Genomic DNA, 26,211 nt, shown 5'->3' on the forward strand with positions numbered 1-26,211 from the left:
TTTCTTTCAATGTTGATGAATTTAGAATGGTTCATTCATAACCTGATTATCTTTGTAGTACACTGTTGCATTTAAAAAACACATTCAAATAAAAAAATCATTATATTTTAGGGATGAAACGATTAATCGAACATTTGAAATTATTCAGGTATTCGATTAATTATTCAGGTTTTCGAATATGAGTTTTTTTTTTTTGGGAGGGATGCCTAAGTTGATTACATATTATCAAATTGAATAATTCAATGTATACGACAGTGCCATAGCTAAATGTGTTAGGTGACGTATAAAGGTGTGTTTTGCTCCGCTCACCGGTCCCTCACACCGGGCAGAGCTGCAGGTGCTGATCTCTCTCTCACGTCCGGTTACACTTCACTCGCGTTTATGTCCAAATCCATCAGATCTAGCTAGTTCTAGCCAATGATATGGCTGCTGCCCCTCCCTACACGCAGATCACGCAGACTCAAACCTCATCTTATGCCCAAATGCGGCGCAAATGCGCTACGCAGCCGTTGCGAGGTTCCGGCGCTAACAGTTCATGAGCGTGCTCCCCCGCCCCCTGTCAACACTCGCGACACATTAGTGCAGGGGCGCCGCCAGGGATTTTGGGCACCATGAAAAGATATCAGGGTCATTTTTTTCTTAATGTTCTAAAATTGTTTGGGCCCCTGTCAGTCATGGGCCCTTAGAATCGTCCTAACTTTTCACCCCCTTACAGCGCCCCTGCATGAGTGGCCAGCCTAAACAACAATAAGTGCTGCTTGGCAACCGTGTGTCGCGGCAAAGTACATAGACATTTTGACAGGAGAGATTTAGTTTTGCCGGTATTCAACATATTTTACCAGTCATAGTCCAGTAATTATTTACACTGTAAGAAGAGTCCTACACAACAGACATGTGGTCAAAAAGGAGTAATGTGTGGAAATATTTCGACCAGGTTAGTGAGTGCGGTGTTGAGTGCAAACTATGCCAAATTAAACGTATTACTTATTACTTATTATTATACTATACCTTGCTATACCCGCAACCTCCGTTCCAGCTGAGAGGGTCTTCTCTACAGCTGGCCTGATTGTGAATCCCGCACATGAAAGCTGTAGGCCTATAGCTGTCAAACTGTGATCACCAATTCAATACATTTGACAAATTCGACTTGGTTCTATACTTAATGCTTATTGAACATTATTTGAACATGTTTTTATTTTTTATAGGAAATGTACATTTCAGTTAACCGGTTAACCGTTTTTTGGGGGGTCGAATATTCGAATATACATTTGCTTTCAAATTCCCATACCTAATATTTATAGCCCCTGAACACCTCTTTCTAAAATAACACACTTGCTCAGCAATAATGTGTTTTTTGATATTTCTGTTAGGAGAGGACATGCCTGAGAGACAGGACTGCTTCACCATTTTCTCTTTCTCTGAGGGTCCAGAAGAACATCCAAGAGGGAAAGGAAAAGCTGATGTTATGAGATTTAAGAGCAGTACATTCACTAAGAGACACTTATATTGTAACACAAAGACCTGCACACTAACTAGTTTTGTAGTCCAACAGGAACTTAATTGTTGTGTTGTTTTGTGTTTTACGTTGCACCTCAGAGACAGTGTGATTATTGTCAGGCCTATAAAGTTTGGTCAGTCAGCTGATCAAATGCATTTGCTTCACTTTATGAGCTTCACAATACCTGTGCCTTGAGTTTGCAACGTCACAAATAAATGGTGCCAATCTTCAGTCAGATTTGAATGTGTAATGTAACATTTTCAGTAAGAATAACGGACAAAAGGAGTACAAATACAATTTATTTAAATGTGAACTAAAAGTTATCAAGCATGAACCATCAACATTTTTTTTTTTTAATAAAAACGAAATAATATACATAAGTTACACTAAATGTGAATCTGTTAATTGACAGGCTAGGCCTGTGCAGGTGGTAACAGCTATGCCCAGCATGGGCTAAGTTCTGTAGGTGCAGCTGGTGCAGGTCCTCCTCCATCAGGCCTGGTCCTCCTCCCTCAGGCCTGGACCTCCACCCTCAGGGCTGGTCCTCCTCCATCAGGCCTGGTCCTCCTACATCAGGCCTGGTCCTCCTCGCAGGGAAAGACCCTCAGCCCTCTCTGGCCAAAGCAACAGACAGGACGTTCATAAAGCTGAGGTTTCCCCCAAAGTCTCTAATCATCCATCCTGTGAATATGAGAGGGGGAAAAATAGTGTAATAGATGCTTTGGACAATAAGAAATATAAAGTTAACTGTTGAGTTGCTCATTTTTTTAGATTGACAGGGTTTAATAACACAAACAAAAGGAGAGGCACCATAAAATAAAGATTGGTCTTTCAATAAATTGTGTTGATTTTGTCTTTTGAATTGTTTGTCTAAAGTCAAGTAGCTAGAACTGTTACTTATAATTTGAATGATACAGTCTGGTTATAATGTTTGGAGGAGGCATCACAGATGAGAGCAGATTGATGTCAGTGGCGGCGCCAGAGATTTTCTCTAGGGGGTGCTGTGGGGTAGCTTGACGTTTCATAGAGGGTGCTCAAATATTAAGGGTTTCCCATTAATGCACCAGCGCTACAGTTGAATTTTCTACTGCAACACTCCCCACACAGTACACCCGCGACTGTTACAATGAAGGCTCGATAATCAGCTCACGGCATATAGGTGTAAGCAGGGATAAAGTGCTATTTTTACAAGTGGGGAGTGGACCTCACGTCCTCTAGGAGGGTCCTCACCTCCTCTAGGGGGGTCCGGGGGCATGCTCCCCCGGGAAGATTTGTTTTAAATATTGAAGTTAAAAGCATCAATCTGGTGCACTTTGAGAGCAACATTAAGAGATCTATGGATACATCTCTCATCACCCATATGAAACAGAACTGTAAACAGATTTTCTATTTCTTCATAGACATTTTACAAATCACTCCCCTTTTAAAACAAACCGTGTGAGACCCACTGAGATAACTAGACTAAAGTTAACTATCTAAACACTGAGAGTCCTTTACTTCACCCGAGCTGAGGTTACCTGAGACACTCCGTCTGACAGGAGAGAGTTCTCCCTCCACCTTGTTGAAAAAGCTCCTTATATCCGTTAGCTTGGCTAGCTAGCACCAGATGCTAACCACAACGATCTCTGGTAGATGCGCAAGCACACAAAATGGCTCGTGCCACACAGACACACAGAGCAGAGCTTGAATGAAACACAGAGACCCAGAAGTAAGCTACTTGTACTCACGAGGCCTATTATGTGCAGAATCCCTCTCGCTTTCAGGTGGTTTTGATTGAGTGTCCACACGTGGACGTTTAAGGACTAAAAAACGATAACTTTTTCACTTTGCTGTTAGCAAATCATTTGGCACTCTAGCTAACAGGAAGTCACTCAAGTGTCACAAAGTAATTTAGCCTATGGGTAGGTCAAAAAAACACATCTTTCTTGGGGGTGCTTTGGCAATCCTGGGGGGGGTGCTTCAGCACCTTCACCCCCTAGCTTCCCCCTGGCGCCGCCCCTGATTGATGTGTGTATTTATTGATCTACTATTTCTTGAATCATTACTGTCAGTCCAAAACAAGAGATTTTGTTTTAGTAACATGTTTTTAAAACATTACCTCTTTTCCACTACACTATCTTGAATATTTTAGTTTTTACATCACTACATTTATCTAACCGCTGTAACATTGTAAAGGTGTCACTTCGGACTCTGGGTAATTATGATAGCATGTCCTATCATGTCCAGCATGTCCTATTTTGAGAGTTTGAACAAACCAGACCTTCATCTATTAATGTAGAAAATAGTCAGCACATGAAACCATTATGAAAGTAATCATTAGTTAGCTCATTGTTCAAAATGAGCTCCAACTACAACAGTTAAGTCAACTTTTGCATAATTATCGGTAATAACAATAAAACAAATGATATAATATAATAGTATAACTTGTGTCTACTTTAACAACACTTTCTTAATTATACTAGCATACTTTTACTAAAGTAACATTAACATGTTTAAATGCAGGGCTTTTGTAAGAGAGTATTTGTATAGTGTAGCATGGTCTACTTAACTTATTTGACCGAAGTGATCGTTCGCACACACACAAAAGGACACGGTAATGTTGTGATTCACTTCAATTAATGATAACTACGGTGCTTTCTAACAGCAAGGCACAAGGCTACTTCACTGATTTAGCTAGCTAATGTAATATACAAATGCTGTCGAGCCCTCACTGCTTGTAAAATAAAAAGCAAAAACTGACTACTTACCCGAGCGGCGAGCCCCACTGTTCTCCGTAATTTTTCTCCCAGGTTGTTGTGATCACATGACTGACAAAGAGGTGCTCTGATAGGCCAGAAGTCGGTTTGATTGCATTCGGGCTCTATTGCTTATCCTGTCGGAGTAGCCCAGAGGCCTGTACTACGAAGCTGGTTCAACCTAACCTGGATATGTTTGAGTTAGCCGGTTGGCCTAATCCAAAACATACGCGCTCTCGCTAAACTGTACTACGACGCGGGTTATCAAGTGGATCGCTCAAGCCAGCCGTGTCCTATCTAGTTAGGTGCGCATTCACATGAAAGGGGTGGTATTTGGAGCGATCGACCAATCACAAACATGGAGAAGCGCACTGACAGCGCATCGTCATACTTCCTGAATGAAAAGTCAACTATAATATTAGACATATGAAGAAGTTAAACTTTAGGTCTGTGAAAGCCAGAAATATTTTTTGTTTGTAGGTGACCAAATACTTATTTTACCGAGGAATTTACCAATTAATTCATTAAAAATACATGATTTTCAAAGTAATTATTTTCAATGCTATAAATTCGGTGTCTAATAAAATTCAACGACCCCTGATAGATCTCGCGAGTGTAGAATATAGATGGGGTTGCTAAGCCGTTGCTCGGCCAATTGTTGGAGTTGCTATAGCAACTCCAAGCTACCCCCTGGCGCCGCCCCTGTGTGTTGATGGCTGCATCGTTACCAATCCTGTGAAGTTTTGGGCTGTTTGGAACATTTTCACTGAAGTTATGAGAAAACCGTGTTTCATGGTTAGCATTGTGTTGCCATGGCAACGGCATTTGAATAAATCTCAAAACTGTCACATAGATGTCTTCACGGCTGGACTGTTAGCACACATGTGAAGTTTGAGCACTTTTTGAACATTTTCATAGGAGTTATAGGTTATAGTTATAGAAAGAAAAACTACAATATTTAGCCTACAAGAAATACACTGGTAGAATAACGCCTATTCTTTTGCTCAAATATGTCTATGAATTGTTTCTCTCTCTGAACCCTCTTTAATTTGGAGTGCAGGACATTTATCTAGAAACCTGAGAAGGACAGCAGCTAGGAGAACCTCAATCACAATGGTTGAAGCTTGTGGAAATTAAGTTCCAGAAAACAAAGAAAATCTGCCTTCAGAGGAAGTTAAATCCCACGCTCCAGCTGTCACTCACCCTAACAAAGTGTTCATTATAAGATAACAGATTCCAGTTTGTAAAACCAACAACTGCTGACGGGATTTTAACTGTGCATGACTATGACCCAACACACAGTGGATCTGAATAAATGAGCCGCATGGATCACAAAATCATTACGCATTGAACATGAAATTTCAGTTTGGATCTTACATTTTGAACTAAATCCAATAATCCAGATAATCATCTAAATGTAAATCTGTTAATATGGCACCAAACGCTAGAATCACTTAACCTTACATTTTGTCAAGACACATATGGTTAGTGAACATCCGTTTTAATTAATAAAAAAAGTGATCATAAGGTCACCTTCATAAATAAATAAGCAACATTTATTAAATAGCAACATTATATGTTTATTACATACAAAATGAATCTATACTCCATGCAATCGAAAGTAAGTTCCCATAATGTCCTGTCCCTAAACAAGACCTCTGAGCCCGACCTCAATGAGTGTCTGGTATTAACAGCAGCATGTGAGTGGTGCGGGGGGGGGGCCTTACATCTCTGGGGGTCTTGCAGGCGAGCCAAAGGGACTGAAGGCAGTCAGCACGATGTTCTTGGATTTACATAACTCGATCATCTCAGTCTGCACCAGGTAGGGATGCAGCTCGATCTGTGGAGGATGCACCAAACAGAAGCTGAATACGGAGGCTGATCTACGGTCAGCTGCTAGACACAAAGATGTGTTCATGTGAAAGAGAGCTCTTACTTTATAAAAGTGTGTTACCTATAAGAATGAAGGTTCAAGGAGGCAGAGGTGGAAAGTAACTTAGTACATTTACAGATGTAGCACCTAATTTCAGACTCCAGTTTACAGCTTCCTGCCTACGACCTGCCTAAGACCAGTATCGAGGATTGTTAAAGGTCCCATGTCATGCTTTTCCGGTTATTGCCCGTCCCCTTGTGTGTTATGAAGCTTTTTATGCATGTAAACGGTGTGCAGAGTCAAAACCCTCAAAGTACACCCTGTAGCGAGTAAACTCTAACACAGAAAATACCTCCCCCAAACGCCTCGTTGGAGATTTCTCAGTTTCCATTGTTTACTTCCTGCCCCGTGTGACATGGCTGCACCGTGCTACGTCACTTCTTCTGCTGATTGGTCCAAATTGACCAATCCACGGACCTCACACACTCAGTGCTGCAGGCAGCTCAGCTGATTTCTCCTCCCTGCTGCAGGCTGATAACAGACCGTTGGGATCGCGGCAAAATTCTCTCTGCAGACCCATTCTCACATCGTTTATCAACCTCTTTCTTACTCAATATCAAGCCACACTTATTGTTTTTACTTCAGCTGTGACTTTGTGTGTGCTCAGGGTGAGTTTGGCTGTGTTTGGCTGTGTATCGCTAAACAAGGAAACAACACCTCCACGGAGCTTAGCGCGATTCACAACGTGAAACAATCGGACATTGTGAATCGCGCTGAGCTCCGTGGAGGTGTGATTTCCTTCTTTAGCGAACAATAAGTGTGGCTTGATATTGAGTAAGAAAAAGGTTGAAAAACGCTGTGAGAATGGGTCTGCAGAGAGAATTTCGCCGCGATCCCAACTGTTATCAGCCTGCAGCAGGGAGGAGAAATCAGCTGAGCTGCCTGCATAGAGTGTGTGTGTGAGGAAGTCCGTGGATTGGTCAATCGGAGCACACTGGGCTCACAGGGAGGGGGGGGGCAAGAGCTGCAACGAGCCGTTTAGTGGAGAGAGTGAATACATGTAGTTTACAGAGATGCTGTCTGCCAAACAATGTGAGTTTGGAAAATTGCACAGTATAAATCTATTCTAGTAGACCTCAACAATGGAATTATGATCAGTGGAAATGGCCATGACATGGGACCTTTAAGCCCTCCCACTATTTTCCAAGAGGGCGTTGCCAGATTTTCAATTTCAGATTTTAACCAGGAGATGGCGCTTCATTCACAAATACAGAAAGACAAGTTTCATGGACTTGCAGTTGTGTTTTGAAGAGCATTTGAACACATCAATATTTTAGATCAACTAAAGTATATCTAATCTTGTAATTCAATAATATATAGTCTTTATATATTAAATAATCATAATAATGTAAATGTTTACATTACACTTCTTTATTTCTTATGCTCATACTTTTACCTTTACAATCGTTTGCTTTAATATGCAGTATCCTTTTTGTATATTTTTGTGTTTGCTTCCTCCTGCTCCCTTTCAGACACATACTGTATGATTTATTATTATTATTAATATGAAGATATTATTAAGATAAGATAAGATGTTACTTTATTGATTGAACATTTTAGTTTAGAATGTGCTGTCCCACGGTAATTCAGAAGGCTCACAGGTCACATTCCGACTATCCGATTATTTAAAACAATAGGTGCTTTCACACCGTCTACAGTTTGATTTGTATAGAGGGAGCTCTGTGGCTGAATGGCCAGCGATTAGGTGTGGCGCATTTATCATAGGTGATCAGAGCTAACTGCCTGCTGTCAGATTTCATTTAAAAAACAGGTCTGATTGTAAGACTATTTCTGTGCTCATAAAGAATGATAAGAATAAGAATAATGCCTATTGAACTGGTTTCATTCATTAGTGAGTTTATTTAACACTAGAACCGCCAATCGGGTCAATGTGTGTGATGTGTGTTGTGTGTGTGCAATATAACTTTTTTTCAACAAAATATTAAAGTCTCCGTGACCTTTCCTGAAAGTGTGTTATGTAGCACCCTATGTTGTTAAAAATTGCATTCTATTAGCGGGATTTGACGGTGTTAGGTAGGCCTATACAAAAACCTCTGGCGGTTCTAGTGTTAAGGTAATTAGGTACAGGAGAAGCCCTTTTTTATCAGTAACGAATTTAGCAGTTGAACATAAAAGTCAACTAACTGAGGGTCACTTGCAATGACAGTGTGGTGTCTAACTGTAATCTTGTCACTCACCTCAGAGTAACCTACAGTTAATTTAGCTGCTGGAGAAGAAAGATCAGGGGGGGGGGAGAGAGCTGTGGTTGATGGGCCATTAGTTGTGTAAATACACAGCTGAGAGCTGCCGTTTCATTCAGGCTGCGGCCCCACGAGGACGAATTCGGTCGTTTGCGTTACTGTTTAGTGTCATATAGACCGTTCGGCCACACGAGGACGACCGAATACAGCACTAAACGACTGAGGAAACGACAACGGGTCCCAAGGTGGATAGAAATGCATACGCCACTCTCTGGGGGGTCAAACGGCTCCGTGTGTGCGCCCTATACGGACATTTTCAGATCACTGATAGTGATTGCGCAATAGCCCCGCCTCTCCCCACCTCTTATGCTCACCTCCGTTTACCCCGCGCCATTGCTGAAGTGTTTCGCCACCAACAACAACAACAATGGCGGATCGCAGAGTTGCTATCATGCTCCGGACGCTATTGACCATGCTACAGTTGTTTGTGCAACATCTACAGCAATAATGATGAGGCAATAGCCCCGCCTCTCCCCACCTCTGCTGCTCACCCCCACGTCAAAGTAAACTGCACCCTGAATTCAGATTATTTATCTTTCTCTCGCGAGTGAAGTCTAATCTGACAGGGCGGAGACACGCAGCTCTGCTCACCTGAAGCTCCTCCCGCTGCAGCAAAACACACACTTCAGTCAGATCATCACCCTTAGCTATTTTAATTACCTCTCAAACTCCCTAAGCTAGTTATAAATATGTTTATTTTTACAGTCGGCCGGGTCACTCATTACTGGATCAGCTGCTGCATGAGACAGACACTGACGCTGTCTGAAGAGAGGCAGGAAAAAGAGAGGCTCCGTGTATTTTATCATTATATTATATAGAGTCGTTATTCATTTGTTTTAAAGCTCAATAAATAACAAAGAAGACCTTTGACCGGCACTTTTATAATTGTGTCCGGAAGATTTCAACTTTAATACACGCTGACTGGCGAAAAACTCTGCCCGGTTCCCTCGGCCCCCACCGCGGAGAATAAACAGAAGGGCAACCATGACAACCATGCTTCTTCGCTGCTTTTGTGGAGGAAGTTACAGCGCCACGTAGAGGCTCCTGCATATGTACTGCAGCTTCTCCAGCGGTTGGAGCTAAACGGAGCGGTCTCGTGTGGGCAGACACTATCCGGATAATTATTGCATGTGGACGGAATCCGTTTGCGATTGCGTTTGCGTTAATCCTATGCGTTTAGCCGTTTTCGTCCTCGTGGGGCCGCAGCAGACTGTTTAAAAAACGGTAACAATGGACTATTTTTCTTAGCGGATGCATGTCAATTTAAATCAATACATACAATACAACTATTTTTTAAATCAATAAAAACACTTTCTAAATCCATAAAAGCATTTCAATTAATATTGGGAGTCATGTTGTTACTTTGTTGAGAATGTGGCCATGTAATAAGCGGGATAATTTGCAGCGACTTGTTCCTTATGGGGAAAATAACACCCTTCAGCTGATCTGCCGACGAGGCTCCATTAAAATATAAATATTTTTAGTGAATTACTGAGTTTAGGCACGTTAACGTTTTAATGAAGTTGAATACAGTATATTCATATTTGTCAGTGATTTCATGTCAATTGTGTGTGTGGTTAAAACACTTTCATGAAGTGAAGGAGGTTTTCCTTCTATAAAACAGCTGTGGGCAGCAGTGAGTATCACGGACATGAATTCATAGATCAAGGCAGACTGGTGCACACACTCTCCTGTCCTGCCAACACTGGCAGGACAGTAGGCGACACGCCCGTTCTAAGCCGTGTCCCTCACTCCTCACATCCCAAGCTGCATCCCCAAAAAGTGTATTATGTTGTTACATCGTTTCAGATGTCATGTTTCAGTTGTGCTCTGTCTATGTTAAAAAGCCTCAGTCACCTTAATTCATGTAATAAAAACATCTCAGGTCAGTAACACTCAAAGCTAAATGTGCAATACTATGTTCAGCTATGTTACTATTTATAATGTTATTGTTGTTACATCTGAAGTTGTACATATTGGAATGATTTCTTAACTTACAGTAGGCTATTTTTTACAATGTGTGTTGGAAGGATTTATTAAATTACTATGAATATTGTCATTGTTGAAGGCTTTTAGAGAAGGGTTAATTATAAGCCTGAATTATATAACATTGTATACCTAAAAACATAAAAGCCACAATAACTAAATCACAATTATTCTAGTTCTTTTTAGCTCCCGTAATGCTTTCAACCCACCAGCTTTTATGGTGTTGTTACGTCACTAACTGTAAGCTTGTCACTAGTAACCTACAGTTAATTTAGCTGCTGGAGAAGAAAGATCAGGGGGGGAGGGGGGAGAGAGCTGTGTAAATGGTAAATACACAGCTGAGAGCTGCCGTTTCATTCAGACTGTTTAAAAAACGGTAACAACGGACTATTTTTCTTAGCGGATGCATGTCAATTTAAATCAATGCATACAACATTTAAAAACATTTTCTAAATCCATAAAAGCATTTCAATTAATATTGGGAGTCATGTCGTTACTGTTGGTGAAATATTTTCCAAGGCCCATAACTTTAACCCAGTTTATCAGTTCAAACTGTCTGACTGAGCACACGCACCTCGTAACCTTGGCTGCTGTGTTCTCAGCGTTTTGTCTCCCTGTTCCTGCCTGTTGGCGTCAGCTGATAGAGGTGTTATGATTCTATGTTCCTGCCTGTTGGCGTCAGCTGATAGAGGTGTTATGCTTTTATCTTGTTATGCAGCATGTTGATGATGCTCTCTGAACTAGCTAAATACATGGGTCTGGGGTAGAGTTCTTCAGAATTGACGTGGCAACTCTACCGTGCAGTCAGATCGTGGCTGCTGTGACTTGTGATGTGAATTCTCCGGCCGAAGCTCCAAATAAACCATCAGTGTTTGACATCAAAGCTCCTGCTCTCCCCGTGTCTCTTTCCTGAGTCGGTGACTCCCACTGCATTGCCACACTGAAGTTTCCCTTACAGTTACTTTGTTGAGAATGTGGCCATGTAATAAGCGGGATAATTTGCAGCGACTTGGTCCTTATGGGGAAAATAACACCATTCAGCTGATCTAGATCCCTCCGCTACGCGTCGGGATCCTGATCTGCAGACGAGGCTCCATTCAAATATAAATATTTTTAGTGAATTACTGAGTTTAGGCACGTTAATAACGTTTTAATGAAGTTGAATACAGTATATTCATATGTGTCAGTGATTTCTTGTCAATTCGGCGAACATAAACATAAATTATCGTGGTGAAGATGATGATTAAATTAGGATTAAAAATCGAGAGCCGGGCTGCATTTCCTCCCGTTCGTTTTTTTTGACTAAACAACATTATTTTGTTAAATAACAACATGGTGATGTTTTGTAAATGATTACATGTCTCTTATTTAGCACAGAGTATGATATCCGTGACATATGGATCTTAACAAAGTTCCGCTGTACATCCAGCGTACTGTATCTGACTTTATTTCACATGAGCTCCAGTGTGGAACCCCACTGCACCCCCTGGTGGATCAATGATCCATTGCAGCTGGCAATAATAATTACATGTATTTATCACGGGGGAGGTCTCAAGTCAGGCTGGAGGTTTTCCCTTGAGCGAGGGCAGATCACGTACCAATCACGGCCCTCACGTTTCAAACTGTCTGAAATGAAGCGCTACATCTGTAATCAAGTACTGTACTTATTTACAATTTTGAAGTACTTGTACTATACAATATATGATTGCAGGATTTTTACTTGTAACAGAGTGTTCTTACACTCTGGTACTTCTACGTTTACTCAAGTACAAGATCTCTTCTTCCACCTCTGGAAATAAGAGTCTTCTGCAGTACCTCCAGTTCCAACTGCTGACCCACAGCCTGGGACAACACAGCCTCTCCACTGTTTCTCGGTCATCACTCAGCGAGAGGTGAGCGCATCGTTAGGAGGATGAAGCCTTCCACCTGTGTCCTGGACCCCCTTCCGTCAGCTCTGGTGAAATCCTACATCAGTACCATGAGCCCCATGATCACTAAGATCGTAAACCTCTCTCTCCAGGCTGGCCATGTCCCCTCTGCCCTCAAAATCGCTGTCATCAAACCTTGTCTCAAAAAACTCTCCCTTGACCCGGGAGTCCTGGCCAACTACAGACCAATTTCCAACCTCCCATTTCTATCAAAGGTGCTGGAAAAACTAGTTGCAGCACAGCTCCAGGACCATCTAAACTCAAACAACATATTCGAGAAGTTACCAACGACCTGCTGATGATGGCTTATGCTGGCTCTCCCGCTCTCCTCATTGTCCTCGATCTCACTGCAGCTTTCGACACAATCGATCACGGCATCCTCCTGCACCGTTTCCACTCCACCATCGGACTCTCTGACTCTCCCCTTGACTGGTTCAGATCTTACCTCACCGGGAGAACAGAGTACGTCTCCTTGGGTGAGGCAGAGTTGGGTACCCATGATGTCACCTGTGGTGTCCTTCAAGGATCAGTTCTCGGCCCCACCCTATTCACACTCTGCATGGCTCTATCATCAGCCGACATGGAGTATCATTCCTTTGTTACGCTGATGACACCCAACTGTACCTCAGAATCAACCCTACCTCCTCTGCAGCCCTGCCTTCACCTCCTCTGCAGCCCTGCCTTCACCCACACTCACTGCCTGCCTGGAGGAGATACAGGCGTGGATGAAGCAAAACTTCCTGAAACTGAACAGCTCCAAGACCGAAGCCATTATAGTTGGCACCCCACACCAGGTTAGGTCATCCACCATCACCCCCATCACCTTCCCACGGCCAGGACATTACCCTCTCCTCAACAGTCACCAAACTGGGTGTGAAAATGGATGCCCATCTGACCTTTGAGGCCCATATTAAACAGCTGTGCAAGAACTCCTTCTATCTCCTCAGGAATATCCAAACTCCGCCCCACACTCACGCCGAAAAGCTAGTCCACGCCTTTGTCTCCTCAAGGCTGGATTACTGCAATGCACTCCTCATCGGGATCCCTAACAAAAGCATCCAGAAGCTCCAGTACATTCAGAACAGTGCTGCTAGGATCCTGATGAGGGTGCGCAAATAAGATCATATCACCCCCATCCTTAAAACACTACACTGACTCCCCGTAGAACTTAGGATTGAATACAAGGTCTCCTTCCTCACCGACCAGTGTATCCATGGAACTGCCCCCCCCCTTCCTCAAGGAACTCCTCACCCCTCATACCTCCTCGCGGACCTCCCGCTCCAGCAAAACCAACCTCCTCAAACCCCCCAGGACCAAGCTCCGTACTATAGGAGACTGGGCTTTCTGCTCAGCTGCTCCCAGACTGTGGAATGCTCTCCCCGAGCACATGAGAGCACCACAGACCGTGGAGGCTTTTAAAAAGGCCTCAAAACCCATCTGTTCAATAGAGCCTTTCCCTAGATCTTTTATCTTATTTATTACTACCCTTTTATTTTGTTATTGTTTGTTTTTACTGCTTTTTATCAAATTATACGGTGTTGTGTACTGTTTTATATTATTACATGCTCACTGCTTGTAGAACTTTGGGATTTGAACTCAAATATGAAGTGCGTTATAAATTAAACCCATTATTATTATTATTATTATTATTATTATTATTATTATTATTATTATTACCTGGTTGACAGCGGGGGGGGCCCTGCACAGAGCCAGGAGTCTCTGCAGCTGCAGGATGCTGAAGTTAGACACCCCGATGCTCCTCACCTTCCCTGAGGCCTGCAGGGCCTCCATGCCCTGCAACACAACACACAGCAGGGAATGAGGAGCTCTAAATACCCTGACATTTATCAGAAAGAAATATAAAGATATGTTACAGTTTAACACTAACAGAAGTGTAGATGAACCTCCAGGGAGAAAACTTGTTTATCTTTCACTGTCATATCAATGGTAAATGATTCTGTGACGGACAGTGAGGTGGAGGATGAGTGTGGAGCGGCATATGGATGTTGTGGGGGGGGCCGGTGTAAGTGTAACAGAAAGAGTGTTGTTACCCTCCACACATCCACATAGTCGATGTCAGAGGTCAACATCTTTCCATCCTTCTTCGGGAAAAGCTCATCACCCATTTTCTAAAAAAGAAATGTAAAGGTAATAAGAGATGCTTCATGGCAAAGATATATGGCATGTGTGCTTTTTCGATTTGTAATTGCATCCTCCTTCAACTAGACTAAGCACACTTAGAAACACATATAGAACCATACATGTTGCATACTCTGCATTCATTCTTATATATTTTAAATATTGGCAAAAAATATGAATATATTATTTAAAATAGTTGTTCATATAGTGAAACCTGCTAATAATTAGCACTTTGCTCGTAATAATCACCTATATAAAACATAATTAAGCCTATTTTCAGTCAAATAAATGTGGTCAGCCATGTGTGTCTTAGAGCTATTGCCTGAGTTTCATTTGAAGGGTTTCAGCCCCCTAATGAATAAGAATCTTGAAATGCAGCTTTGTTGGACAGAATCTTAAGGCTCTAAAGTCCAAAAATGCAGACCAGCTCCGGTCAAATCCTTCCTTCATAGCATCAGCTCAGGACCTCCGCTATACATCAGGATAAGGAGCTGTACATTTTTAATTGTGACAAACAGTTCTGAATGTTACGCTCAACCTTTAGGCCAACAGGAAAATGCACGAGGTACAGGTCCAGGTAGTCCAGCTGGAGGTCTTTCAGGGACTTATCCAGGCACACAGGGATGTCCTCTGGGGCATGATGGGTAAGCCACAGCTGTAGATGAAATACAATAAGAGATAATGAACAGGAGAATAACGGAACAAAAATGAATAAAAAAACATCGGAAAAGACATTCTAAACATTTAATGCACAACATTATTTAAATGTTTAAGTTTTATTAACTCAAAAGTTTTTTGGAGAAAGTATCAAAGTGTTATGTTAGAAATGTTTAGTAGGGTCCCCAGCACATAGAAACTGCCGGATACTAACTTGCATATGTCGGGAAAATTGCACAATGAGCATTTAGTTAGCATTAAATACCATTAAAGCCTACCCAGCTAGCGGGGGGAATTCTCACAACTTTGGCTAACATTACCTACAAGTTCTAATAATGTTTTAAAGAAACGTTTTAATCTGATGTTCAAAGAACCTTTTTAGGATGTTTATTATTTCAAATCATATTTTTACTCTTGGAAGGCTGATTTTGATACATTTTGGGTAGATTTTGAAGTTTTAGGGGACAAATGGATCATTTGAATTGGAATTTTTTTTTTCACTGTAGAGATAATAATGTTCATCTTGTGCTCTCTATATCCAATGGTTGCAACACTACTTATGGTAGTCATCCCACCGAGAGTACAAATATGGCCACTCTGGTTAAAACTGCCATTTTGAATCCTGAAAGTGTCAGAAATTGACTCAGCATCCTCAATAACCACAAAAACCACTCCAAAACTGTCCATATCTGCTAGGCCATTTTAAACTATTGTTTGCATAAGCTACAATGCTAATACATGCTAATTGTGCAAATTGCCCAACATATGCAAGTTAGCCTCCGGCAGTTTCTATGTGCGGGGACCGTAGCCTACTATATATTTCTAACATAAAACGTTGGGGTTCTAAACATCTCCAGGTTCTACGCTGGCAACTAGACTAATGTGCGAACTTCAGTTTGGGTCCACTTTCATGCATGCTGGGACAGGTGTAATTTTTGCTCTTTGCCATTCAAAAACTCATCAGTTGTGTGAACAGCATGCTTTGCATCCCCCCCCCCTGGTTTTGCCCCTGCCCTCCCTGGCCCCCACCTTACTGACGATGAACATGTCCTGGCGCCTGATGATGCCCTGCTGAATCTTGGAGCGCAGGGCCTTTCCGATGTGAACCTCGTTGTTGTAGCTGTGGGCGGTGTCTATGTGACGGTAACCCGCGGCGATGGCTGCCTCCACTGCACCCTGCACCGAGGAGGGGGGGAGAGGGGAGGGCTACAGGAGGAAGACATTTCAAATAAACAGCTCATTTTCTGACATCGCATCCACTATCTGCCATCTTAAAACCATTTGAAATCATTACTGCTGTTTGTGTTTGTTTTTTACTAGTCTGCCAAAGCTCTTATGCTCTGGTCCTCATGGTAATATGCTCACTAAACTAATGTCCAGAGGTGGGAAGTAGTGAAGGACAAATACTTAGTTAATATACTTAAGTAGATTTTTCTGGTATCAGTATTGTTGTACTACAACTTTTTACTTTTACTTCTTACATTTTTAACACAAACACCTTTACTTTCTACTTCTTACATTTTAAAAACATGCTCATTACTTTAGTTGTAATCTGCATTTGGTGGCGTGATCATTATGATTTAGAGTCATTGCATGCCTATTTCAACCTAATGTCACACAGAAAACTGTACCACGATGGGTGGGTATGTAGCACTGTGTTGGAACCCCCTGGGGCCCCCCTCCAAAATAATAATGATATGATAATGCATTTGTGATAGTGTTGCAGCCAATACTGTGCTGTATCCTGGGCCTAAGATAACAGGAATGTAATTAAATAATAAAAACTAATGTGCTTAATTGTAAAGTAAGTAACTAAACTAAAATTGTAACTAAGTAATTGACACAAATTATATTATTAAATCAACACAAATGATGGCGCCATGACAATATAGTAAACTGAAAAATTGTAAAACTTGAGCACTGTCTTTGTCTCCCTGGTCCAGCACTAAATGTGCCTCTCCCAGTCAAATTGGTCTACAACCGCCAGTCAGTCAATATATTCATAGACCAAGGCTTGAAATTCATACTAAAAGTGCTTTATATATATATATATATCTGTAAAGCACTTTTAGTATGAATATCTATATATATATATATATATAGATATATATCTATATATATTAGGGCTGTCAAACGATTACAATTTTTAATCAGATTAATCACAGCTTAAAAATTAATTAATCATGATTAATCACCATTCGAACTATGTCCAAAATATGCCATTTATTTATGTATATTGTTGTGGGAATGGAAAGATAAATGAAAGAAGGCGGATATATCAATTTAACATACAGTATCTATGTTTATTATAACATTGTTCTGCGTGTCAAAATGAAAGACAACCCACACACCTATCAATCATCAAACCGTGGGGTCTTAATTCATTACGTGTTGATTTCTATCAACGGGGGAGTACTTCAGGAAATTCGACAGAGGGGGTGGGGGGGGGGGGGCTAGTGGAGTACTTCGTGACCACAGAGTGTGAACGTTGTGATCAGCTGTTTTAGCGCAGGTCTCCAGTGAAGGGGGGGGGAGTCTCCCTCCGCAGCCGGTTGGCGTAGTTTTGGCACAGTTCCGTTGTACAGACCGACGTTAACAGCAGCCCTGTCTGTGCACACGGAGACCGACTCTGTCGTCCGGTGATCTAACCGCCTTCTGGAAAAGCTTCACAAGTACGTCGGTACGCAAATGCGCTTTGTGACACAAGTGACGGTACGCATTTCAGATTACGCACATAACCTGCGTACCAGTTATGTGCACCCCTGTACCAGAGCCATATTATTACTAGTATATGGCTCTGCCCTGTACTACAGCAAAAGTATTCTGCGTCGGGACTTCCTCCAACAACACCACGCCATTATCAAAGATGTTCTATTGAGAAGACGATCACTACGTGACAAAAGTTTTCAAAACCGTGGCTACTGAAATCAATCTTACTAACTGCTGTCTGTGCAATTTACTCCGCGCGAGTTGGCAGACTTTATTTTGCTTACTTTAACATCATTTTTCATGGTGGGGCTAAGCCATTTCTTGGTATGGGTGTAGCCTACCCCAGCCATACCCTGGCGCTGCCACTGGTGGCACGTGTATGGGGCGGGCCATTCTGCACATGCGTTAAATGCGTTAAATATTTTAACGCAATTCATTCAAAAAATTAATTACCGCCGTTAACGCGATAATTTTGACAGCACTAATATATATATATATATATATATATATATGTATGTTCAAAAGAACTCATGAGAGACGACACACGGAGGAAGCCCGGGGTCCCCTTCTGGAGCCAGGCCCAGAAGGAGGACTCGTCGACGAGGTTTGCCATGGAGCCCGGCCGGGCACCGCCCGAAAACGCAACGTGGGCAACACCTCCGCTTCTCCATCCCGCGGGCCCACCACCTACGGGAAACAGCGATGGGGTCGAGTGCGCTGCCAGAAGGGTGGCAGTGAAAGCAGAGGGTCTCCACGGACCAGACCCGGGTGACAGAAGCTGGCTTTGGGGACGTGGAACGTCACCTCTCTGGGGGGAAGGAGCCAGAGCTTGTGCGGGAGGTGGAGCGGTACCAGTTGGATCTGGTTGGGCTCACCTCTACGCACAGCGTCGGCTCTGGAACCTTACTTCTGGATAGGGGTTGGACTCTATTCTTCTCCGGAGTTGCTCAAGGTGTGAGGCGCCGGGCGGGGTGGGGATACTCACAAGTCCCCGGTTAGGTGCTTCGTTATTGGAGTTTACCCCAGTGGACGAGAGGGTCGCCTCCCTACGCCTGCGGGTTTTGGGTTATGGGGGGGAAAACTCTGACTGTTGTGTGTGCTTATGCACCAAACAGCAGTTCAGAGTATATGGCCTTCTTGGAGACCCTGGAAAGAGTCCTGTATGGGGCTCCTGAAGGGGACTCTTTAATCTTGCTGGGAGACTTCAACGCACATGTGGGCTATGATGGAGACACTTGGAGGGGCGTGATTGGGAGGAATGGCCCCCCTGATCTGAACCGGAGTGGTGGTTTGTTACTGGACTTCTGTGCTAGTCACGGATTGGCCATAACAAACACCATGTTCGAACATAAGGATGCTCATAAGTGTACGTGGTACCAGAGCACCCTAAGCAGAAGATCCATGATCGATTTCGTTATCGCATCATCGGACCTGAGGCCGTATGTTTTGGACACTCGGGTAAAGAGAGGGGCAGAGTTGTCAACTGATCACCATCTGGTGGTGAGTTGGGTCGAGTGGCGGGGGAAGCCTCTGGACAGACCTGGTAAGCCCAAAAGTGTAGTTTGGGTGAACTGGGAACGTCTGGAGGAGGCCCAAGTTCAGGAGGCCTTCAACTCACACCTCCGGCGGAGCTTTTCGGGCATTCCTGTGGAGGTTGGGGACATTGAACCAGAGTGGTCGGTGTTCAAAGCCTCTATTGCCGAAGCCGCAGCGGGGAGCTGTGGTCTCAAGGTCTGAGGTGCCTCAAGGGGCGGTAACCCTCGAACCTCCTGGTGGATACCGGTGGTCAGGGAAGCGGTCCGACTGAAGAAGGAGGCGTTCGGGGATTTGTTATCCCGGGGGACTCCCGAGGCAGTTGCAAGGTACCGACAGGCCCGAAGGGCAGCAGCCTCAGCCGTGGCCGAGGCAAAGCAGCGGGTGTGGGAGAAGTTCGGAGAAGACATAGAAAAGGACTTTCGGGAGGCACTAAAGTTGTTCTGGAAAACTGTCCGACACCTCAGGAGGGGGAAGCAGGGAACCATCCAAGCTGTGTACAGTAAGGATGGGACGTTGTTGACCTCAACTGATGGAGTGTTAGGGCGTTGGAAGGAACACTTTGAGGAACTCCTGAACCCGACAACTCCGCCCTCTATGTTAGAGGCAGAGCTGGAGTATGACGGGGGATCAACACCAATCTCCCGGGGGGAGGTCACTGAGGTCGTCAAACATATCCACAGTGGCAAAGCCCCGGGGGTGGATGAGATCCGCCCAGATATGATGGCTCTGGGTGTTGAGGGACTGTCATGGTTGACACGTCTCATCAACGTAGCGTGGAAGTCGGAAACAGTACCGAAAGAGTGGCAGACCGGGGTGGTGGTTCCCCTTTTCAAAAAAGGGGATCAGAGGGTGTGTGCCAATTACAGAGGCATCACACTACTCAACCTCCCAGGGAAAGTTTACTCTAAGGTACTCGAAAGGAGGGTCAGGCCGATTGTCGATCCTCAGATTGAGGAGGAACAATGAGGATTCCGTCCTGGTCGTGGAACGACGGATCAGCTTTTTACTCTCGCAAGGATCCTGGAGGGGGCCTGGGAGTACGCTTCTCCGGTCTACATGTGTTTTGTAGACTAGGAGAAGGCGTATGACCGAGTTCCCAGGGAGTTACTGTGGGAGGTGCTGCGGGAGTATGGGGTGAGGGGGTCTCTACTCAGGGCCATCCAATCTCTGTACTCCCAAAGCGAGAGCTGTGTCCGGGTCCTCGGCAGTAAGTCGGACCCATGTCCGGTGAGGGTTGGCCTCCGCCAGGGCTGTGCTTCATCACCAATCCTATTTGTAATATACATGGATAGGATTTTGAGGCGTAGTCGTGGGGGAGGGGGTCTGCAGTTTGGTGGACTAAGATTTGCACCACTGCTTTTTACAGATGATGTGGTTCTAATGGCTTCATCGGTCTGCGACCTTCAGCACTCACTGGATCGGTTCGCAACCGAGTGTGAAGCGGCTGGGATGAGGATCAGCACCTCCAAATCTGAGGCCATGGTTCTCAGCAGGAAACCGATGGACTGTCCACTCCAAGTGTCCAACACACGGAGGAAGCCCGGGGTCCCCTTCTGGAGCCAGGCCCAGAAGGAGGACTCGTCGACGAGGTTTGCCATGGAGCCCGGCCGGGCACCGCCCGAAAACGCAACGTGGGCAACACCTCCGCTTCTCCAGCCCACCACCTACGGGAAACAGCGATGGGGTCGGGTGCGCTGCCAGAAGGGTGGCAGTGAAAGCAGAGGGTCTCGACGGACCAGACCCGGGCGACAGAAGCTGGCTTTGGGGACGTGGAACATCACCTCTCTGGGGGGAAGGAGCCAGAGCTTGTGCGGGAGTTGGAGCGTTACCAGTTGGATCTGGTTGGGCTCACCTCTACGCACAGCGTCGGCTCTGGACCCTTACTTCTGGAGAACAAGGGGTCTTGTTATCGAGTGAGGGAACAATGGAGTGTGAGATGGGCCGGAGAATCGGAGCAGCGGGAGCGGTACTGCAGTCGCTTTACCGCACCGTTGTGACGAAAAGAGAACTGAGCCAGAAGGCAAAGCTCTCTGTCTTCCGGGCCATTATCATTCCTACCCTCATTTTAAAATGACTGTCTTGAACAGCTACAACATTAAAATACTTCTAGGCAGATTGTGGACAGTAACAAAGTACATTTACTTAAGTACTGTACCGCTCCACTCCCATTCAGGCAAATAGTGTTTCGCTAAGCTGAACAGCCAGTGGTGTAACTATCGACGGTGCAACCGGGGCCCAGAGCCGGCCAGCGGCCCAAAAAATGTGGGGCCCCAATGGCATTGACCGGTTCACACAGTCTTCAAAGTAACCAAGCAACCTCAATTAATTAGTAATGTGTCTGTCCAATGACCTTGCTCCCTTTCATGTCATGTGATACCTTGCGTGACCAGCGAACCGTTTAATCAACCTGTACTGTACTGTAGCTAGCAGAAGCAAGTTCGGCAGCATTATAAAAATGTAATAGCTTGCATTTATAATGTACTGCAAATAGGGATGTAACGATACCAAAAACTCACGGTACGATAATATCGCGATAACAAGTCCACGGTACGGTATTTATCGCGATATTGAATAATAAAGAGAAAAAAAATGTAATTTTAACAATGACGGAAAAATCTGAAATCAATCTGTCATTTTGACAGATTAGAACAAACTCGGAACAGCGCCAAAGTTTCCCCGCAGCGAGGCTCTGGTGTTATGCCATGTTATGCATGCCCTCCAAAAGGAAATGATATAGTTTCCAAAGCGTACTTTGCCGTATAGATCAATACATGTCTGGGAGGTTTTGCTTTACGCTGTGCGCGCTCCCGCGAGGTGCATGCATCTATCGGTGGGCATGCATAACACGGCATAACACCAGAGCCTCGCTGCGGGGAAACTTTGGCGCTGTTCCGAGTTTGTTCTAATCTCCTCCCCCCCCCCCTCAGCGCGACACGTTAGTGGTGAGTTCAGACCCGACGGGTAATAATGGATTATGACGGATATTTTACGATCCTGTCTGTCAAAATGACGGACAGCGAAAAAGTCGAACTCCACCTCAGTGGGACAGAGAGATATGCTTCGGCCATGGGTGACAGCAGTGGGTAAAATTGTGCATTGTCTCTCCACCACTTCAAAAACAATACAGTGTTTGGACCTAACCACAGGAGGAACCTATTGCGGTGAGCACGTTGCACGTTGTAACTTCCGGTTGTTGTTGTTGTCATCTCCGGGTATCCCGTGTGCCTGTTCTGTTGCTGATAGCTTATTAACTTAAACTTAATCGATCGTTTTAAAACTCTTGATCACGGCAACTGCCTGACGTTGTAATCACACGTTACTACAGCTTAAGCACTCACAACTCTCCTTCTCTTAGCGACTGTAACTCCACAGTTGCCTACACTCTTTTCGGGTTTGCTAACGGTAGCTACTTTAGCTTGATAGCTAGCCATGGCTCTTTCCCCACCTTCTGGTGCTATTTCCTGCTCTTCCTGTCTCATGTTTGGTTACTTCCCGGCCTCCCTTACTGGTAAGGATACATGTGTTAAATGTAGTATAGTTGTTAGGTTGGAGGCGGGAATCATAGCCATAGAAGCCCGGCTCCGCATCTTAGAAAGTAACTCAGCTAAAGTAAAGCCCATGTTAGCATGTGCGGACCGGCAAAAGGAAGCTCCTCTTAGCCGTCCCCCGGCAACTCCCGAGCAGCAGGGAGGCTGGGTGACTGTTCAGAAGGGGCATAACGCGAAACCCGCAGGTCCCCACCAACCCGTTCACGTATCTAACAGATATTCCCCACTCAGCGAGACACCCGCTGAGAAGCCAACTCTGGTTATTGGTAGCTCTATTATGAGACACGTGAATTTAGAGACCGAAGCCTCCACAGTCACATGCATTCCGGGGGCCAGAGCGGGCGACGTTGAGGCGCATCTTAAACTGCTGGCTAAAGATAAACGTAAATACAGTAGGATTGTTATTCACGTCGGTGGTAATGATGTTCGTTTACGCCAATCAGAATGCACCAAACTTAATGTGGAGTCGGTGTGTAGTTATGCTAAAACAATGTCGGACACCGTAATCTTCTCTGGTCCCCTCCCCAATCTGATCAATGATGACATGTATAGCCGCATGTCATCATTTCAGCGCTGGTTGTCTTGGTGGTGCCCAGCAAACAATGTGGGCTTCGTAAATAATTGGACAGCCTTCTGGGGAAAACCTGGTCTGATTAAGAGAGACGGCATTCACCCTACTTTGAAAGGTGCAGATCTCATTTCGGCAAACATTTCAGGGCTTTGTGGACGTAATCCATGACAAACTGGAGTTGAGACCAGGAGGCAGAGTCGCAGTCTTACACGCTTCTCTGCGCTCTCTCCTAGGCAGTCACCCATAGGAATCCCGAACCCAATAAAATACCCAATATTAGCGGTGTGTGTGTCTGCCCAAGGACAATTTAAGGTAAAACCTAATAGAGGTGTCATACATAATAACCTAATAAAAGTAAATGTAACAACTACTACAGTGCAACAAAACAGGAAGATTAAATGTGGTCTCTTAAACATAAGATCTCTAGCATCTAAAGCAATATTGGTAAATGATTTAATATCAGATTATAATATTGATATATGCTGTCTCACTGAAACTTGGTTGAGACATGAAGAATATGTCAGCATAAATGAGGCCACTCCACCCAGCCATGTCAACACTCATATTGCTCGAGGCACGGGCCGAGGAGGTGGAGTTGCAGCAATCTTTGACTCAAGTTTACTTATCAATACTAAACCAAAATGTAATTATACCTCTTTTGAAAGTCTCGTTATTAGTCTTACGCATCCGACCTGGAAAACTTTGCAGCCAATCTTATTTGTTACAGTGTATCGTGCACCAGGTCCTTATTCAGAATTCTTATCAGAATTCTCTGAGTTTTTATCAACTTTGGTTCTTAAAACAGACAAAGTAATTATCGTAGGTGACTTTAATATTCATGTTGACGATGATAAAAATAGCCTTACTGTTGCATTTAACTCTATATTAGATTCTGTTGGTTTCTGTCAGAGTGTAAATAAACCAACCCACTGTTATAATCACACTCTCGACCTTGTTCTGACTTATGGTATTGAAATTGAGCAACTATTAGTCGAACCGCATAATCCTGCTTTATCCGACCATTTCTTAGTAACTTTTGAAGTACTGTTACTAGACTACAAAGCATTAGTCAAAAGCTCTTGCAGCAGAAACCTATCTGTTAGTGCTATAGCCACATTTAAGGAAGAGATTCCACCAATACTTAACTCGATAGCATGTCTGCATGTAGGGGAGGAAACTTATACAAAATGTACACCACCCCAAATTGATCATGTTGTTGATAGTGCTATAGATGCGCTGCGAATAAAATTAGACTCTGTTGCTCCTTTGAAAAAGAAGAAAATAAAACAACATAGATTAGCTCCATGGCATAATGCCGAAACCCGCAAAATAAAGCAAAAGTCTAGACAACTTGAAAGGATATGGCGTTCCACTAAACTTGAAGAATCCCGTTTAATTTGGCATATTACTCTCAATGAATATAAGAAAGCACTGCGTAAAGCGAGAGCAGCCTACTACTCTTCATTAATAGATGAGAATAAGAATAATGCAAGATTTCTTTTCAGCACTGTAGCCAGGCTGACAGAGAGCCACAGCTCGATTGAGCCTTCTATTCCCTTAGCACTCAGTAGTAATGATTTTATGTGCTTTTTTAACGATAAAATTGTTACTCTTAGAAACAAAATTAATGACCTCTTGCCTTCGACCAGTATAGTGTTATCAACAGCTCCCGGAATCGTAAGTTCTAATATTACACTAGATAGTAAACTAGAATGCTTTTCAGCCATTAACCTTGAACAATTACATTCAATGATTCTCTCTTCTAAACCATCAACGTGCATGTTAGACCCAATTCCAACTAAGCTGTTGAAGGAAGTTTTTCCATTAATTAGCACTTCTTTATTAAATATTATGAATATGTCTTTATTATCAGGCTATGTTCCACAATCATTCAAAGTAGCAGTGATAAAACCGCTTCTTAAAAAGCACAACCTCGATCCAGAGGTTTTAGCCAACTATAGACCTATTTCTAATCTTCCGTTCCTCTCAAAAATTCTTGAGAAAGCGGTCGCAAAACAGTTGTGTGATTACTTAAAAAACAATGATTTATTTGAAGATTTTCAGTCTGGCTTTAGAACACATCATAGCACAGAGACAGCTCTGGTTAAAGTCACAAATGATATTCTAATAGCCTCAGACAAGGGACTTGTCTCTATTCTTGTTTTGCTCGATCTTAGTGCTGCATTTGATACTATCGACCATGATATCCTATTGCAAAGACTAGAGCACTTAGTTGGCATACAGGGAACTGCTTTAGGCTGGTTTAGGTCCTATCTATCTGAACGCTCTCAGTTTGTACGTGTTAACGATGAATCTTCCACGCAAACCAAAGTTAGCCATGGAGTGCCACAGGGCTCAGTGCTCGGACCTATTTTGTTCACATTATATATGCTTCCGTTAGGCAATATTATAAGGAATCATTCTGTAAACTTTCATTGTTATGCGGATGATACTCAACTATATTTATCAATCAAGCCTGATGAAATTAATCATCTAAATAAAATTCAAGACTGCCTTAAGGACTTAAAAACGTGGATGACCTTAAACTTTTTGATGTTAAACACGACCAAAACTGAAGTTATTGTACTTGGCCCGAAGAATCTACGAAACAAATTATCTAAAGACATACTAACTATGGATGGCATTAATTTGGCCTCCAGTGAGACTGTAAGGAATCTTGGTGTTATATTTGATCAGGATTTATCCTTTA

The 26,211-nt window shown here is 43.5% G+C and overlaps 1 protein-coding gene across 1 annotated transcript in view; it reads right to left on the bottom strand.

Annotated features, from left to right (window-relative positions):
• Positions 1-26,211, bottom strand: part of LOC117449954 (aldose reductase-related protein 2) — a 49,462-nt gene that overhangs the window by 17,474 nt on the left and 5,777 nt on the right. The window contains exons 2-6 of the mRNA XM_034087893.1: positions 16,167-16,343; positions 15,019-15,135; positions 14,393-14,470; positions 14,019-14,135; positions 5,961-6,073 (exon numbers count right to left, since the gene is read on the bottom strand). Coding sequence (XP_033943784.1) covers positions 5,961-6,073; positions 14,019-14,135; positions 14,393-14,470; positions 15,019-15,135; positions 16,167-16,343 — 602 coding nt within the window. The remainder of the gene's footprint in view (positions 1-5,960; positions 6,074-14,018; positions 14,136-14,392; positions 14,471-15,018; positions 15,136-16,166; positions 16,344-26,211) is intronic.

Source organism: Pseudochaenichthys georgianus, chromosome 7 (genome assembly GCF_902827115.2).
Source record: "Pseudochaenichthys georgianus chromosome 7, fPseGeo1.2, whole genome shotgun sequence".
In the NCBI taxonomy this organism is placed as follows: domain Eukaryota; kingdom Metazoa; phylum Chordata; class Actinopteri; order Perciformes; family Channichthyidae; genus Pseudochaenichthys; species Pseudochaenichthys georgianus.